Raw genomic sequence first — 16,902 nt, forward strand, 5'->3', positions numbered from 1 at the left:
ACCAATTATTGTGAACTATTTTTCCTGAAATGAATCTATACGTCAGAGGTTTCAAGTTAGATTTATGACAACCAAAATTGTGTGTAAACATTATTTATTCAAGTAGTACGTTTGATGTCGAGGATGTGCTTTGATTCCAATATTGACGCATAAACTCCACAATCATACCATTTCCCATCGATTACCCATAAAGATATGTGTACCGCTATAAAGTAGTAAAAATGAACCTTGCTTTATTTCTGTAAGACTAGCTAAGACTTAAGTTTTGCATATCCTTAGGCTATGACGCGCGTGTCAATCGTTAGTTACAGGCAGTGAATTTCTTTTGGGTTTGGAAGAGAAAATGAGTTTCTCCAAACGTAGGAAAGATACTTCAATTGAAGCGGATATCGCAAACGCAAGTGCATAAATGACGAAGAAGATACCGAATAGAATGATGAACTGTTCGTACAACCTAAAATAATAACGTTTCCGCACAGCGGAGTAATACACGTTGAGAAAGTCCCAATGGATCAGGTAGACGCAATAAGTCAACCGGCTAAGTGGTAAGAAACCTTTCCATGATAAGAGCCGGTTAAGGAAACCTGCATGGACGTCAAATAGAATCACGTTAAAAACTCTACACTAATTGACGATTGGACAAATAATATACCGCCAAAGCCCCGGGAACAAGCGATGATGATCCAAGCCATGACACAAGCCCAAGCGGTCCGATGCAGAGGACCGAACACCATCAAAAGATCATAACTAATCTCGTTGATTCCTGATGGAACGACAACATTGGGCTTCATACCGTGAATAACGGCAGCACCAACGGCTATGGACACTACCCATCCCATAGCCACAAAAAGCTAAATGAACGCAAATGAATTTTACGGTGATAATATATCGACAATGAAATAAAAAATATATTTTACTTTCGATGGTCGAATGGGAGAACATTTTGTGATGTGCAAGATCCAACCTGACAGTATTCCAACCAGGTAAGTAGGTGCTCTAATCCACGGTTTGTGACGATAGTCATTACTATATGGTCGGTTTAAGTTTCGCCAAAAAAATATTAAAAAAGTACTTGTCAGTAGATTATGATGGACTTGATTTTTTCAAAGGAATAATTACAGGTGGGTTTCTGTATTTTTCTCTGCGTAAACCCAAAAGATCGTGGTGTAACAGCCAATTGCAACGGAGCTCAACCACGCAAGTCCCAATTTCCTCCATCGCCAAAGCGGATAAATGAGAAGTGGAGATACGATTAGGAGTTGCATGAAGACCGCCAGGAACCAAGTTTGTCGCATGCACTAACATCCCAAACGTTGAAAAATAATTACAGAATCTCTTTAGTCCAAGCAATTTGCATAGTCGTACATAGTAAAAATGAATCTTCTTAACATACCAAATAATTGGGATCCCCAAGAAATAAATTGTTAACTGTCCGAATCATTACGTATGATCATAGAATTAAAAATGAGATTAGAGAAATAAGATATTTAAAAAATGAGCTTGGAACTGACTGTAGAGAAACTGTCTCCACCAGGCGAGGCGACAAGCGTTTGAATAAAAATCCACGGTGTACCAATTGGGTCCGGTGGCGACGTAGACTATTAACGTTGCGATGAAACCGAGGATGAAGGCGTACACAATAGTCAGTCTCAGATATCGATGCAAATAATAAAGGCCGACGTTGAATCTGCCCTTGTGACGGTCCAGCTCCCGGAGCAATTGGGAAGATGTGAGCAAACCGCCAATCAAGAAGAAATGGTCGATAAAAATTGACAAATTGGCGCCGGTTGGAATACCAATTTGTAAGGCTGTCTGAAAGCGATATGAATCAAATTCTTCTTTTAGCTAAGGAAAAAATATTTAATTTGTTTAATTTGTGGAAACTCACATAAACCATAGCAGTTCTGTTCATAACCCTATCTGAAACAATATAAGCAGTGTTTCCCAAGACGACCCAGCAAGTTGAGAAGAAGCGGATGCCTGGAATGCAACCAAAATGATCGTCCGAAAACGAAGCTGTCCTCTTCATCGACAGGATTTTACGGCCGTTGTGTAAGACGGAAAAGCATTGCAACGCCCTCAAGAGTTTGCCGTCCGGTTTGGCATCGAAATCGGTCCCACGGTATATTCGCCAGGCTTCGTGAACGGTTGCCATTACAACTAAAAGACCAACAAGAATGAACGCCTCTCTGTTGAAACAAAATTTGAAATTCATTAATATGCCTTGTTAATTTAATTTTTTTTTTTTTCAAATTTGATATTACATGACGATAATGGTGACACTATCGAAAGAAGGTGAAACACTATTGGCTTTGAAGCAATATCGCTCGTCGGCAATCGTCACGATAGATCGATTGGCTATCACGTAACTTCCAACGAGTTCGGCAACCGCTTGGCCGAGGTCGGCGGCACTGCAAGACGATGGCAGACAGAATGCGGTGCTGGGGTTGACGTGTGGGTAATTGCCAATTTTGGCATCTGCCAGGGCCACTTTGGGTTCGATTCGATCCGATCCTAATAATCCCAAGAGCTGAAAAACGGTGACAAAGTTGTCGATCAGAGCCCGTTCTCCGTGGGATTGGAGATGGAGTGAGGATTCATCTGGCGGAAGAATTTCTGATTGATTGACGACTTCTGACCTAAAGAAGACGGTACAGTACTGCCCATCGAATTCAGGAGCCCGAATGGCCAGACATTCATCGAACAGTCCATCTGCTTGAATATTTGGCGTGCCATGTACAAATATTCCCGGGGGCAGTTTTGCCGTTGACTCTTGCACTAATAATTATTTCAAAAACATTTACGGTTAAATAATTCGTCGATATGAATGGGCTGCAGTTAATTTATTCACGATATTGTTTTAACTTACTTTGCAAAGCCCACAGAGTCCTGTTGCTGTAAAGGCTGCGGACGTACATCTGGCTATCTTCTTTGCACTTTTGATTGATGTTTTTGGCAACAGCGGTGGGAAACGAAGAAGATTCCAGTGCTATAAAAATTTTCTTAATTAAGGATATCAAATGGAAACGTTTCCCATTTTCCTCTAGTTGTTCGTTGATGACATTCCACCAATTCTCCGAGGTCTGACGTTCGCTGTCCGGTGAAATGATGGATCCTTGATCTAAGAATTGATGAGACTGCCTTCCTGATATTAACAGGAGAAAACTAACAGTGTACAATGTACTCATCGTGATGAGTGAACTGCTCGGGAGTCGGGAATTTGAGCAAAACTCAAATGACGACTTCCAACATTCACGCAGCAACACGGTGTTTATGCATGTGTTTTCTGCATACCTTATCAATCTCAGAAGGTTGTTTGCTGTCTCTCTGGAGTTTAGAACTTTATTATCTTTCGAAATCTATATTCAGCCCATAATTGATAGTGGACTGCACAATGATTGAAATATAAAACATATTGTTTTCTATCGATAAAGGAACGATCTGAATTTTAAAGTATGCAGCAGTAACTAACCAAACGGACCTTAGAATTTAGAAATCAACCCACCAGTTGTAAGAAATGGTGTTAAAGATATATGAAGGGGCGAGAAGATTGTTTGGCTGCTTCCAAGCTGACCAGATAAGGAGCTGTTGGGGCTCGTCATTCCTTGAGAGGTGCCTTTGAAATACCTAGTTTAGGTAAGGTGGGTATAATTCAATATTGATAATACCTTTTTCAGCTTCCTCTAACCAGGAATACAGCTCGTGCCACGAGTCGTGATACTCTTTCGTCTCTTTGTAGGAAAAGTCCAGTCTCCTTGTTCGTTCGGCAGATCTTGATAGGACACGCTCCAAGCAACATGAGGAGGTTCTTGATAAGGATCACATCCTGCTTCTGGATGAAGTACTTTGAGGGGGTCCCATTTTTATTGAGGCTGACGATCGCCATCTTCTGAATCGAAAGTCCCATTGGAGGGAATTGTGATGATCAGAGAGACAAAAGTCTCCATGGCGCGGGAGATGGGTTTGAAGCCGCTTAAAGTTTTCTCGGCATTGGTCAGCCACTTGATGAACATTCGTAGGGATATCATGATATTCCATGGACCTTTCCATGAAATTGATGCAGTTATCCTCTCGTTGAATATACAATGCCGTGACGTAATCCCAGGCGGAATCCATCTCTTGAATTTGTTTCGTCGGTTCGGCTCTTGTTAAAGTCTTCAACAATAGATTCCTTTTCTTGCATCTCTTCCTGGATCTTATCAGGGTGGGCAGAGATGGGCTCAGCCGATTTCACTTTTTTGAAAGCATTAGTCAAAGCGATGAGCATGCCGTTCAGTTTGTCAGAGAATTGACTCGTCTCTGCAGACACCTGATCGCAAAGCAGCATACCTGTAATCATAAAAACATAACTGTGATTAATGATTAATAAACATCAACCAACTGACAAAATTTAACCGGGAATTGTGCAATTCGATAAAATCGTTGACTTAGCACCTTCTACCTCATTAAGACATAGCTTGGCTAGAGTCCTGCTTGTCTTGTTCAGTTTTTTCCAAAAGTTGTTTTGTACTCGGCAGCTTCTGACATGACAAGTTTGTTGACTTCCTGTTGACGATCGATCTGTTTGAGGTGAATGGCTGGATCATCCGCATTTGCCAACGCTTCCTCTCTCTTATCCAGCCAGATGGAAAGATCAGAGTATGAGTCTTCATGGAAATGCTTTGCTTAATGCAGGGCTTGTTTCAGGATGCTCAATCGGTCCGCGCTCAATTCTGAAACGTGATCCTTAATTTTCTGCACGATATAATAAAAATCGATCCATTAGAATTTATGTAAAAACAAGGAGAAGAATTTATTCTGACCTGATGATTTTCCATCTTCTCAATGGGAAAATGGCAGAATTTTCAGTCTGAGGTGACTGACGAAGCATTGTCGTACTGGCTGAGAGAATATTGCGTGTACGTCCTTTTTTGCTGTTGCCTCCGGAATTGAAAATGGCTTCAATTACACGAAAAAGCAATACCTTTTCTACTATCAAATTCGTCAACACAAGATGATTGGTCATCAGCATATATAATGTGCTAATATTATTGTTATTTTAATGTATGGCATTTCAAGGAAGAAAAAATAAACTGGGGAAAAAAATTGACAGAAAAAGTTGTACGTGGGAGGCGACATTTAATTGTAACGTTTCCACAAAAATGGAAGTTACAAATTAATGAGTGGCAATAAAGGCCGCCCATGGTAAAGTGAGGCAAAAGATACGCCCTTATTGAATGTAAAAATGAAAAGAATCAAAATGGAGAACAAAAAAACATTTTAATGAAAAAGAATTAACGGTTCTCAGAATAATGGAGGAATCTAAAAGAAGTTCAAACTATTTAGTTATTGTTCCACCATTCTAGCCTGTCTTATGGGCTTGTTATGGCTTATGGCTAGTACTAAAAAATAACAAAAGAGGAAACCACAACATACCTTCAGTTGACGTCCAAATATCCGTACATTCTGAAACAGTCTTGGTATGGATGCGTCAATCAGAATCACAGACGGAAGGAGTAAACGAGGAATAAGCGGCCTCCTGAATACATGCATACTCGCATGAATGTACACGGAGGACAAGCCAAAAAGGGAAGAAGTGGAAGAAGGACAAGAGTTTGCAGTGTCGAAAATCCACTTCACATCTAGGAACTAAGTTAAAATTTATAACAATTAAGAGTTGTACATGTTAACTGTAGTTGTAGTGTTATAGTAATCTAATGTTACCAGTAACCATGCATGTGCTAAAAATGATTTTTTTTTGGCACCAGGAATCCAAGTGAGTCAGGTGGAAGTGAAAAAACTTATCAGTCTCCAAATTTCTCAAGTCCTGGAACAAGTAGAAAAGAATTAGGCTGCCTGTCAACAGTAGACGTTCTTCTCACTGGCTAGCTATTTATAGCAAACATTACTTTGCTGTTCAATGAGGAGATACATTTAATGTTGATCAACATGTAGATTGGAATTCCTGCAATTTGAGGCAAAAGAAACATGGAGTAACTGACATTGAATACTCAATACACCTTCTGAGGTGCTTCACAGTTACAGGCAACTTCAACAGCCACACAGTAACGTTTAAGGTCCAGATGCTATCTTTTTGTTGCATCACAGTCAAGTGATTCTGTAAATAAAGAAACACTAATTATACATAGAAAACAGTCTCATATTCAGCACAAAGAGATTTAGAAATTCAAAACAAGTGAAACAATGCATGGCTTACTTCTTTAATGCTTCTTGCACAAATGTAATTCGAGAATCTTGCGGCAGTTAAGACATCCCTTGATTTGACTGCTTTTTATTCAACAACTTTTAAGAGACGGGCAGTAGCACCAGTGGATTAAACATTGACAATTGGTTGATTGAAAAATCAAAGAAAACTTTACAACTACTTTGTCGAACGCTTAGTACAATTTCCTTTTAACATGTGCTTCTTCTGTCAAAGATCACGAAAACACTAATTACAGACGAACTTCCGTGAGAAATTGAGACTGAGAGCCAATGTACAATGTTGCCAGTTTAGGGATGCACGCAACCGCGCCGCCACAACGCAAATTTTTTTTTCAAAAATGAATATCTGGAATAAATAATTATATAAAAACTTTGATTAATAATTAAAAAAAAATTGAACAAGTTTATTATTTCATAAGTCGTTTCATATATCGAGCAAAATCTGAATGCCATCTACACTTAATCATTTGTACTCGTTCACGATCGAATTTTGCTCTAGGAGCGACTTGCTTTTAACAAGCGATCTCCCACTCAACCGGACCGAAATGGTGGGGGTACTTTTCGGATCGTAATCCGGAAAAGAACTTTACAAATCCGGACTAGGTCTAATCTGTTCAGAATCGCAAGGCGATTCCAACGGAATTAAGTCCGGATTTTTATCTTTTCCCGTTCACGAGATAATCACGGTTGAAAATCGTGAAATATCACGAAAACCCAAAGTCTCCCCGTTCGACTACATCGCTTTTAGCCGTATATTCGGCTTGTAAAAAAAAACTAATTGATACAAAATGTAGCCCTTTCATCCCTCTTTCAGAATCCAAAAGGATTTTTTATAATTCTTTGAGATGTTTGAGATATCACGATTTTTGTGATACCCCCATTTCGACAAATTTGTCAGGCATTTCATTCGGCGTTGCCGATTGCCGTATATGTGCTTTTCGCCCCCTTTCCTGTCCACTCCTTCGCTTTTTCCCTGTTTCCTATGTATCAAGGCCTTGTATATCGATACAGATGGGACTTGATACATAGGAAACAATGGAAAAAGCGAAGGAGTGGGGGCGAAGTCACATATACGGCAATCGGCAACGCCGAATGAAATGCCTGAAAAATTTGTCGAAATGGGGGTATCACGAAAATCGTGATATCTCAAACATCTCAAAGAATTATAAAAAATCCTTTTGGATTCTGAAAGAGGGATGAAAGGGCTACATTTTGTATCAATTAGTTTTTTTTTACAAGCCGAATATACGGCTAAAAGCGATGTAGTCGAACGGGGAGACTTTGGGTTTTCGTGATATTTCACGATTTTCAACCGTGATTATCTCGTGAACGGGAAAAGATAAAAATTCGGACTTAATTCCGTTGGAATCGCCTTGCGATTCTGAACAGAATAGACCTAGTCCGGATTTTTAAAGTCCTTTTCCGGATTACGATCCGAAAAGTACCCCCACCATTTCGGTCCGGTTGAGTGGGAGATCGCTTGTTAAAAATCCCTGGGAGATTTTCCATTTGAAGGCTTATAGGGTGTTTATTTGCCGGGTGTTGAGTCTTTAACTATTTTTACTGTTTATATAGTGCACAGAACATTCAGAACAAGGCATGATTCTGAATGGCATTCTTTTTACTGCGGTCATATTTACAATACGTGCTCCAATTCATGTCTCCAGTGGCGCAGTTGGTTAGCGCATGGTACTTATATGTCAGTAGTCACGCATATCCAAATAATCATCATTCGATGATACCAGAATTGAAAGAAATGCCGAGGTCGCGAGTTCGAGCCTCGCCTGGAGAATTTAATTTAACTGTTGTCTGATTTGGCTGAAAGTTAACCATGTATATTAAGTTTAACCTAAAAGCAAGCTATGAGCAACGGTGCTTGTCCCAGTCCCATTAGTTGCAACAGAATTGTGTGTGAACACTACGAGAAAAACATTTTGTGCTTCAGAATTAATACCCTTTAACGTCATTGAATTTCAGGAGACCGTCGTGAGTTGAGAGTATCGTTTCATCATATGCAATTTTCCTTGCCGCAAGCCAGACTCGATCTTTCAAACTTTCGTTGCCACATGGGTAGCTAACGCCCTAATCAACATGGCTATTTCTCACGATATGACAGTTAAGTAAGAACAAGAAAAACAAAATAAAACGGTTTATTTAAATTCAATGAGGGTGTGCTTTTGATTCCAATATTGACGCATAATTGAAATTAAATTTTGACTAAAAAGCGATGGTTTTTCAACTCCACAATCATACCATCCCCATAAAGGTTTGTGCTCCGCTATAGAGTAATGACGAACCTTGATTTATTAATCTAAGAGTTTGGAAGGATAAACTTCCTTTAGGCTGTGACGCGCGTGTTAATCGTTTCTTTCGGGCAGTGAATTCCTTTTGGGTTTGGAAGAGAAAATGAGTTTCTCCAAACGTAGGAAAGATACTTCAATTGAAGCGGATATCGCAAACGCAAGTGCAAACATGACTAAGAAGATACCGAATAGAATGACGAACTGTTCGTACAACCTATAATAATAACGCTTCCGCACAGCGGCGTAATACACGTTGAGAAAGTCCCAATGGATCAGGTAGACGCAATAAGTCAACCGGCTAAGTGGTAAGAAACCTTTCCATGATAAGAGCCGGTTAAGGAAACCTGCATGGACGTCAAATAGCATTACATTACAAACTCTGAACTGATTGACGATTGAGCAACACAATACCTCCATATCCCCGAGAACAAGCGATGATGATCCAAGTCATGACACAAGCCCAAGCGGTCCGATGCAGAGGTCCGTAAATCATCAATGCATCATAACTAACCTCGCTGGTTCCGGATGGAACGACAACATTGGGCTCCAGAGCATGAATAACCGCAGCACCAACGGCTATGGACACTACCCATCCCATAGCCACAAAAAGCTAAATGAACAAAATTAATTTGACGGTGATAATTGATCGTGAAAAACATGTAAATGAAACAATTTTTACTTTCGACGGTCGTCTAGGAGAACATTTTGTGATGTGCAAGAGCCAACCTGCCAAGATTCCTATCAGGTAGGGCGGAGCTCTAATCCATGGTTTGTAACGATAGTCAACACTATGGTCGGTTCACGTTTTGTCACGAAAATAAAAGTTAAAAACAATCTGTCAATAAATTATGAAGGACTTGATTTTTTTTTAATAGGAATTAATTACATGTGGGTTTCGGTATTTTTCTCTGTGTAAACCCAAAAGATTGTGGTGTAACAGCCAATTGCAACAGAGGCCAGCAACGCAAGTCCCAATTTCCTCCATCGCCAAAGCGGATAAATGAGAAGTGGAGATACGATTAGGAGTTGCATGTAGACCGCCAGGAACCACGATTGTCTCATGCACTGCCATCCAAAAAAAAATAATTACCGAATCTTTTGAGAAAGAAGCCTTTTGCATAGCATAAATGAATCTTCTTAACATACCACATAATTGGGATCCACAGGAAATAAATTGTTAACTGTCCGAATAATTTCGTATGATTATAGAAATTCAAAATCAGATTAAAGATAAGAATTGAGACATTTAAAAAATGAGCTTGGAACTGACTGTAGAGAAACTGTCTCCACCAGGCGAGCCGACAAGCGTTTGAATAACAATCCACGGTGTACCAATTGGGTCCGGTGGCGACGTAGACTATTAAAGTTGCAATAAATCCAAGAACGAAAGCGTACACAATAGTCAGTCTCAGATATCGATGCAAATAATAAAGGCCGACGTTGAATCTGCCCTTGTGACGGTCCAGCTCCCGGAGCAATTGGAACGTTGTCAGCAAACCGCCAATCAAGAAGAAATGGTCATTAAAGATAGAGATATTTACAGTAGATTGAATACCAATTGCTTTGAATTTCTGAAAAGCGATATGAATCAAATTCTTTATTTATAGGTTATGAAAAAATATTTAATTTGTTAAACTCACATCAACTAGAGTATTCTTGTTCATAACCCTATTGGAAACAACGTAAAAAGTGTTTCCCATGACGACCCAGCAAGTTGAAAAGAAGCGAATGCCTGGAATGCAACCAAAATGATCGTCCGAAGACGAAGCTGTCCTCTTCATCGACAGGATTTTACGGCCGTTGTGTAAGACGGAAAAGCAGTGCAACGCTCTCAAGAGTTTGCCGTCCTGTTTGGCATCGAAATCAGTCCCGCGGTACATTCGCCAGGCTTCGTGAACGGTCGCCATTACAACTAAAAGACCAACAAGACTGAACGCCTCTCTGTTGAAACAAAATTTGAAATTCATTATTATGCCTTGTTAATTTAATTTTTTTCAAATTTGATATTACATGACGATAATGGTGACACTATCGAAAGAAGGTGACACACTATTGGCTTTGAAGCAATATCGCTCGTCGGCAATTGTAACGATAGAATGATTGGCTATCACGTAACTTCCAGCGAGTTCAGCAACCGCTTGGCCGAGGTCGGCAGCACTGCAAGACGATGGCAGACAGAATGCGGTGCTGGGGTGGATGGATGGGTAATTGCCAATTTTGGCATCTGCCAGGGCCACTTTAGGTTCGATACGATCCGATACCAATAATCCCAAGAGCTGAAAAACGGTGACAAAGTTGTCGATCAGAGCCCGTTCTCCGTGGGATTGGAGATGGAGTGAGGATTCATCTGGAGGAAGAATTTCCGATTGATTGACGACTTCTGACCTAAAGAAGATGGTACAGTACTGCCCATCGAATTCAGGAGCCCGAACGGCCAGACATTCATCGAACAGTCCGTCCGCTTGAATATTTGCCGTACCATCAACAAACATTCCCGGGGGCAGTTTAGCCGTTGACTCTTGCACTACAATGATTGTTAAAAAAAACCTTAATATGAATGGGCTGCAGTTAATTTATTCACGATATTAATTTTGACTTACTTTGCAAAGCCCACAGAGTCCTGTTGCTGTAAAGGCTGCGGACGTACATCTGGCTATCTTCTTTACACTTTTGATTGATGTTTTTGGCAACAGCGGTGGGGAACGAAGAAGATTCCAGCGCTATAAAAATTCTCTTAATTAAGGATATCAAATGGAAACGTTTCCCATTTTCCTCTAGCTGTTCGTTGATGACATTCCACCAATTCTCCGAGGTCTGTCGTTCGCTGTCCGGTGAAATGATGGATCCTTGATCTAAGAATTGATGAGACTGCCTTCCTGATATTAACAGGAGAAAACTAACAGTGTACAATGTACTCATCGTGATGAGTAAACTGCTCGGGACGTTGAGCAAAACTCGACGACGACTAACATTCATGCAGCACCACGGTGTTTATGTAGATATACATAATCAATCTCGGAAGGTTGTTTGCTGTCTCTTTGGAGGTTGGAACTTTATTATCTTTCGAAATCTATATCTAGCCTAATTGTTGGTGGGCTGCGCAATGATTGAAAATCGAAAACGAACAGTTTTCTATCGATAAATGAACGATCTGAATTTTACTTTGATTCCCCCACTTATCCCGATTTGAAACTCGGCTTATCATCAAGAAAAAATTCAAATTTAATTACCATATTTTCAACCGAAACTTAATTACTACATAGTTTAAGGAAGAAGATTTTAGTGCACCTAGAAACAAGGCCAGTGGGGGCGGTACATAATCAGTGACCACACGTGAAAAATAATGTCCTATCAATTTCAAACGGACCGCTGGTTTTTGTTGTTGTCATATTTGATTCGGTAATAAAAAGAAAATATGAACTCATTTTTTTTAAAATCTGTTATCAGACTGTCCAACTGTCCATCTATCACACCAACCCCACGATGCACGTAAATGTGACGCGGATGTACACAACAATTTTTAAAAAAAGTCTGTGTCCATTGCTACTGATTGCGTTCGTAGGCGGATATCAGAATGTTAACAAAGTTCAATATGAGAAAAGATGATACAGATGTTTGTGGACTTAACATGTTTTTTACTATTGGAAAGTTGATCTTTGAATTTTTTTCTCCCTTGTCAACCAAACCCAACAACCATTTACGCAATTAATTCCCCCAAATAATTCTGAAAACTACTTACGTCGATGGCATGTTCAACATTTCCTTTTCGCTTCAGCCAATTTTTCTTCCCAGTGATTATTATCTTTAAAATCAGCATGTTATAAGTTTACACGTAAATAACTTAAGTCGTAGGCTTTTTACCTTTGGGTTTTGAAGAGAAGATAAGTTTCTCCAAGTTGAGGAAAGATGCTTCTAACGTGACGGAAATCACAAATGCCAGTCCAAAAACGACGACAAGGACGCCAAAGTAAATTGAAATCTGTCCGAATATGGTGTAGTAGTACTGCTTCCGCATGGCGGAGTAGAACACGTTCAAATAATCATAATGGATGAGGAAGACGCAGTAAGTCAACCGGCAGAGTGGTAGGAAACCCTTCCATGAAAGTACATGGTTAACGATACCTGCGTTAAAGATAATCTTATGCCAATTATTTGAATTAATAGTGACACGGATAATAGATGATAAACCTCCATAGCCACGTGAGCAGGCAAAGATGATCCAGGCTATGACACAAGCCCAGGCCGTTCGGTGCAAGGGTCCGTAGGAAATTTTGACAGCAAAACTAATCTCGGCCACTGTTGACTGATTGACGTACGGCGACAGACCGTAGACGATGGCCAGAGCGACAGCTGTAGATAATATCCATCCCAAGGTCACCGAAATCTGTTTTACGAAAATGGTTATTTTGATGAAAATTATGTCAACAAATATATTGGATAAATTGGTGAGGTTGAAAATTATACTTTCGACAGCCGACTGGGAGAATTTTTAGTGATGTGCAAGAACCAGCCTGCCCAGATGCCAACCAGATAAGGTGGTGCTCTTGTCCAGGGTTTATAATAGTAGTGATTGAAGTAGTTAAATGCTGTTTCGTATTCATTGCTATCCCTGTCACAGAGAAAACAAAATGAAAGTTTCGTAAATTTAGTTTTACGTTTTTCTTATGTACGGTCGTGTGGCCACATAATTAGGGGGCAGGTCATCTCTGACGTAGAGGTAAAAGATGAACGCGTGACAGGCGAGTACAACAGCGGCCAGCCAGGCAAGTCCCCATTTCCTCCATCGCCAAAGCGGATAAATGAAGAGAGGAGAGACGACAAAGAGTTGCATGTCCACCGCAATGTACCATGTAGGGTTCATACACTGTCGTCAATAATTGGAAACAATTAGATGACACCACTATAAGTGAATATTTGGATTTAATGAAATTCTTACCGAGTAATAAAGGTCAAAAGGAAACAGATTATTAACTGTAAAAATTAATTGGGACAAATTAATTGGAATTTGAAAAAAGTTCCAGCAGTTAAAAAATTTGAAAACTCACTGTAGAGAAATTGTCTCCACCAAGCGATACGACAAGCGTTTGAATAAAGATTCACGGAGTACCAATTTGGACCGGTACCGACGTAGACTATTAAAGTTGCAATAAATCCAAGTACGAAAGCGTACACAATCGTCAGTCTCAGATATCGATGCAAATAATAAAGGCCGACGTTGAATTTGCCTTTGTTGCGGTCCAGCTCACGCAACAAAAGGTACGACGCAAGTAATCCGCTCATCAATAGAAATGTGTCAACGGAAACGGATGCGTTGGCAATCGTTTGCATACCCCAGCCGTAAGCGTCCTGCAATATTTCCAAAGTAAATAAAAATTCAATATTAGATGTTGTAAAATAAAATGTATGCAACTTTCTAACCATTAAAACGGCTTTAGGATTCATCGTTTTATAACTGATGTAGCTCCATGTATGTCCCAAGACGACCCAGCAAGTTGATAAGAAGCGGAGGCCGTGAATGCAACCGAAATTGTCTCTAGAAGCTGCTGCGGTCGGCACTTTCATCGACAGGATTTTACGGCCGTTGCTGAGGGCCGAGAAACAATGCAATGCGCTCAAGAGTTTTCCATCCTGATTGCTGGCATCGGTCCCGCGGTACATTCGCCAGGCTTCGTGAACGGTCGCCGACAAAACCAGCAGACCGACAAGACTAAACGCCACTCTGTTCAAAGCAATTTAGATAATCTTTTACAGCATATCTCACAGTTTTTATGTTGAATTACATTACGGTAATTCCAGGACCATCGATGTTAGGAGGATCGTAACTTTCTTTGAAGCAGTATTGCTCGTCTGTCACGGTCACGATGGAAGAATTTGCGATGACGTAACTGCCAATGAGCTCGGCGACCGCTTGGCCCAGGTCGTCGGCACTGCAAGATGATGGAAGGCAGAAGCTGATGCTGGGCAAGGTGTAAGTGTAAGCATCTGCTGTGGATACTTTCGGCTCGACCCGATCCGGTCCCAAAAATCCCAAAAGCTGAAAAATGGTGATAAAGTTAATCCGTTCCTGATCTTCGTTACTGGTGGATTCTGACGGTGGAAGAATTTCAGACTGATCGACTGCCACTGGTTGAAAGAAAACGCTGCAGTACTGTCCATTGAATCCAGGTGCCCGAACGGCCAGACATTCGTCAAACAGCCCATCCGCGTGAATATTGTATGATCCAAATAATCCCGGCGGTAGATCCCCCGTAGATTCTTGCACTAGTTCACAAAGAACCAAAATTATCATGTTTACGTTAATACATTGATCCGGCATAGTAAGAATTATGCTTAATCTGTAATCTGAGCTTTGCCTAAAGGCAGTCTAAAGAGCAATGACCGATAGTATACTTATCAAAAGCGTTCGACTGTTTCAATTTGAACTATAATATTGCGCCAAAATCATTTCTCTATCACCGTTCGTTACATATCAGCAAGAGCCACAGTGATAGTGTAACAAACAAACGTAGATGAAACATTGTGGGTTCAACAACCTTTCGTCACTTTAAAAGATAAACCAAATAGTAATAACAATTGTGGTGCATTTTAAAAGAAATACCTGTTTAGATCTTCAAATAACATGTCGTTAAAAAAGAAAAGAACATCTAGCCTAATTTAACTTAATTGTTTAAGCCTAATTATCACGTTCTATTTAACTTACTTTGCAAGGCCCAAAGAGTCCGGTTGGCGTAGAGGTTGCGAACGTAGAATTGGCTGTCTTCTAGGCACTGTTGGCTGATGTTTTTGGCAACAGTGGTGGGGAACGAAGAAGATTTGAGCGCGTACACAATTTGCCGTAACAGCGAAATGAAATCGACATTTTCTCCAGTGTCATTCACTTGCTCTTGGCTGTGGTTCACCAACTTTTCCCATTTTCTTTCACTGCTTTGCGCAATTTTCAGCCCAGGAAGCATCAACAGTTGGGATTGTCCTCCTGCCAGCAGCAGGAAAAGGCCCAACGTCCAAACCCAGTTCATAGTGAAAAAGCAAAGCTCAGTACGTTTAGATGGACGACAATCTACTACGACAAGATTATTCGTAAGCGCAGGCTCATATCCCCGGTTGAACGAACAGCGTTTTCATATTGGCAAGATTCGGGTTGTCCCAATCTCGCCTTTTTTAATATACTTAAAGATGTGTGGAATCCTTTGAAAACAAAATTATCTCTTATCCGGCATGGGGTACAGGTACTGCGTAAAAGTTTCACTGCGCATGTCTTGATTTGGGCGGATTTGGGTAATGCTGTGTTTTATCGAAAACGAAATGTGAATTAACAATGATACGTAGTGTAAATAATTAAAAGTTATAGGCAGATTTAGATGAGAAAAGGAAATGTCACGTCAACGAAATTGATTTCTGAAAAATCGCACTCCGATACTATGTAACGATTTACAGTTAAAGCCGAAGAACAGATATAATTTCTCCTACCTTTAGAGCCCAGTAAATAAGGTCAGGCATCACCAAGTGCTCCATCTGCAGAAGAGTTGAATCCATCAGGCGGGATAGGGGAAAGGGGCCTCAGACTCGTGAAAACCCCCACACTCACATGGGTGTACACGTGGACAGAGGGGATTTAAGGAAGGGGAAGAAGAGATATTCGAACGACATCGGTAATTTCTCCATTCAAACGGGATGCTGTTTATCTAAATAAATAACAAAAATATAAGTTACGAAAAATATTTGCAGAAACAACAAGAAGGGAAAAGTTCAAAATAAGACAGTGGGTAAACCTTAATTTTTAATAAACAGGAGAAATTTAAGGTTTACATGGAATACACTGCATTTTAGCAAAGTCAAGCATCATTGAAATATATCTAGCAGGTCACAGGTTAATCCAAGTAACGAAAATCATTACCCAAAGCGATGACACTGAGACTCTTGCTGAAGACAGGACAACACCAGCACAAGCAAAACTTGAATATCTTGTGGTTATGAGGGCTGTCTCAGGCCTGTAATCTGTGTATAAAGGAAAGGATTATACAGTGCTGCAAACAAACTAACATATGCATTGACAAGGGGCTTCTTACATGATAAGTGCTATAGTAAGGAACTAACATTCACAATTTAGAATCAGGTTAACTTTTCTATTTAAGCTCTCATAATCATTCGATTTTCATTCTTAGTTTTATATTTACCGGTTAAACAGCATGGATATGGGGTGTGTTTTAAGGGATTCTATAACGAGCTAGGCGCGACCAAAGTTGACACGACAACCACCTTTTTGTAATCACATTTTTGTAATGTGGTTATTATTTGCTGCCATATATTTGTTGTTACGTGTGTATAAAGTTTGAGCTGGATAATAAAGTACGGGCCGCTGGCCATATATGGCTGGTTACACACACAACCCACAACG

General features: G+C 40.2%; 3 protein-coding genes and 1 non-coding gene across 11 annotated transcripts; 1 reads left to right on the top strand and 3 right to left on the bottom strand.

The window, feature by feature from the left end:
• Positions 1 to 77: 77 nt before the first annotated feature.
• LOC124207915 (nose resistant to fluoxetine protein 6-like) lies at positions 78 to 6,467 on the bottom strand. 7 transcript variants are annotated; one of them, XM_046605557.1, is made up of 17 exons: positions 6,197 to 6,467; positions 5,889 to 6,097; positions 5,704 to 5,806; positions 5,416 to 5,628; positions 4,803 to 4,920; positions 4,396 to 4,734; positions 3,669 to 4,329; positions 3,506 to 3,616; positions 2,870 to 3,145; positions 2,265 to 2,778; positions 1,889 to 2,189; positions 1,512 to 1,812; positions 1,394 to 1,428; positions 1,120 to 1,298; positions 918 to 1,026; positions 653 to 851; positions 78 to 584 (listed from the first exon to the last, which is right to left on the bottom strand). In XM_046605557.1, the coding sequence occupies exons 8-17, from the start codon at positions 3,600 to 3,602 to the stop codon at positions 295 to 297; spliced, it is 2,301 nt and encodes a 766-aa protein (XP_046461513.1). In that variant the 5' UTR covers positions 3,603 to 3,616; positions 3,669 to 4,329; positions 4,396 to 4,734; positions 4,803 to 4,920; positions 5,416 to 5,628; positions 5,704 to 5,806; positions 5,889 to 6,097; positions 6,197 to 6,467; the 3' UTR covers positions 78 to 294. The 7 variants fall into 7 exon arrangements, with proteins under 7 accessions (XP_046461513.1, XP_046461512.1, XP_046461510.1 ...); XM_046605556.1 differs by having other exon boundaries at positions 4,803 to 4,938; XM_046605554.1 differs by having other exon boundaries at positions 4,442 to 4,734; positions 4,803 to 4,968.
• Positions 6,468 to 7,864: 1,397 nt separating this feature from the next.
• Positions 7,865 to 7,996, top strand: Trnai-uau. The gene is made up of 2 exons: positions 7,865 to 7,902; positions 7,961 to 7,996. It is a non-coding gene; the product is annotated as a tRNA-Ile (tRNA).
• A 342-nt stretch (positions 7,997 to 8,338) lies between these two features.
• Positions 8,339 to 11,898, bottom strand: LOC124207913 (nose resistant to fluoxetine protein 6-like). The gene is made up of 9 exons (XM_046605550.1): positions 11,108 to 11,898; positions 10,518 to 11,031; positions 10,148 to 10,448; positions 9,778 to 10,078; positions 9,654 to 9,688; positions 9,394 to 9,572; positions 9,187 to 9,295; positions 8,919 to 9,117; positions 8,339 to 8,851 (listed from the first exon to the last, which is right to left on the bottom strand). The coding sequence occupies exons 1-9, from the start codon at positions 11,481 to 11,483 to the stop codon at positions 8,562 to 8,564; spliced, it is 2,304 nt and encodes a 767-aa protein (XP_046461506.1). The 5' UTR covers positions 11,484 to 11,898; the 3' UTR covers positions 8,339 to 8,561.
• Positions 11,251 to 16,705, bottom strand: LOC124207916 (nose resistant to fluoxetine protein 6-like). Of its 2 annotated transcripts, XM_046605561.1 has the most exons (13): positions 16,402 to 16,705; positions 15,975 to 16,189; positions 15,208 to 15,788; positions 14,288 to 14,768; positions 13,926 to 14,226; positions 13,553 to 13,853; positions 13,444 to 13,478; positions 13,178 to 13,371; positions 12,972 to 13,116; positions 12,696 to 12,891; positions 12,369 to 12,629; positions 12,247 to 12,309; positions 11,251 to 11,383 (listed from the first exon to the last, which is right to left on the bottom strand). In XM_046605561.1, exons 3-12 carry the CDS (start codon positions 15,521 to 15,523, stop codon positions 12,260 to 12,262), a joined length of 2,280 nt encoding a protein of 759 aa, XP_046461517.1. In that variant the 5' UTR covers positions 15,524 to 15,788; positions 15,975 to 16,189; positions 16,402 to 16,705; the 3' UTR covers positions 11,251 to 11,383; positions 12,247 to 12,259. The 2 variants fall into 2 exon arrangements, with proteins under 2 accessions (XP_046461517.1, XP_046461516.1); XM_046605560.1 differs by lacking the exon at positions 11,251 to 11,383 and having other exon boundaries at positions 12,032 to 12,309.
• Between the last annotated feature and the right edge of the window lie 197 nt (positions 16,706 to 16,902).

This window comes from Daphnia pulex, chromosome 11 (assembly GCF_021134715.1).
Source record: "Daphnia pulex isolate KAP4 chromosome 11, ASM2113471v1".
NCBI classification, from domain to species: Eukaryota; Metazoa; Arthropoda; class Branchiopoda; order Diplostraca; family Daphniidae; genus Daphnia; species Daphnia pulex.

Excerpts from the sequence above, each read along its gene's own strand:
- LOC124207916 (XM_046605561.1), bottom strand. The coding sequence starts at position 15,523 with ATGAACTGGGTTTGGACGTTGGGCCTTTTCCTGCTGCTGGCAGGAGGA. Across the intron at positions 13,479-13,552 it reads GTGGAGACAATTTCTCTACA|TTAATAATCTGTTTCCTTTT; the intron begins GTGAGTTTTCAA and ends TAATTTTTACAG. Across the intron at positions 13,117-13,177 it reads AATTATGTGGCCACACGACC|GGATAGCAATGAATACGAAA; the intron begins GTACATAAGAAA and ends TCTCTGTGACAG.
- LOC124207913 (XM_046605550.1), bottom strand. The coding sequence starts at position 11,483 with ATGAATGTTAGTCGTCGTCGAGTTTTGCTCAACGTCCCGAGCAGTTTA. Across the intron at positions 10,449-10,517 it reads AGTGTCACCATTATCGTCAT|AGAGGCGTTCAGTCTTGTTG; the intron begins GTAATATCAAAT and ends TTGTTTCAACAG. Across the intron at positions 9,118-9,186 it reads CTCCTAGACGACCGTCGAAA|CTTTTTGTGGCTATGGGATG; the intron begins GTAAAAATTGTT and ends TTGTTCATTTAG.
- LOC124207915 (XM_046605557.1), bottom strand. The coding sequence starts at position 3,602 with ATGACGAGCCCCAACAGCTCCTTATCTGGTCAGCTTGGAAGCAGCCAA. Across the intron at positions 2,779-2,869 it reads GACTCTGTGGGCTTTGCAAA|TGCAAGAGTCAACGGCAAAA; the intron begins GTAAGTTAAAAC and ends AATAATTATTAG. Across the intron at positions 1,299-1,393 it reads TTGGGGATCCCAATTATTTG|TGCATGCGACAAACTTGGTT; the intron begins GTATGTTAAGAA and ends TTGGGATGTTAG.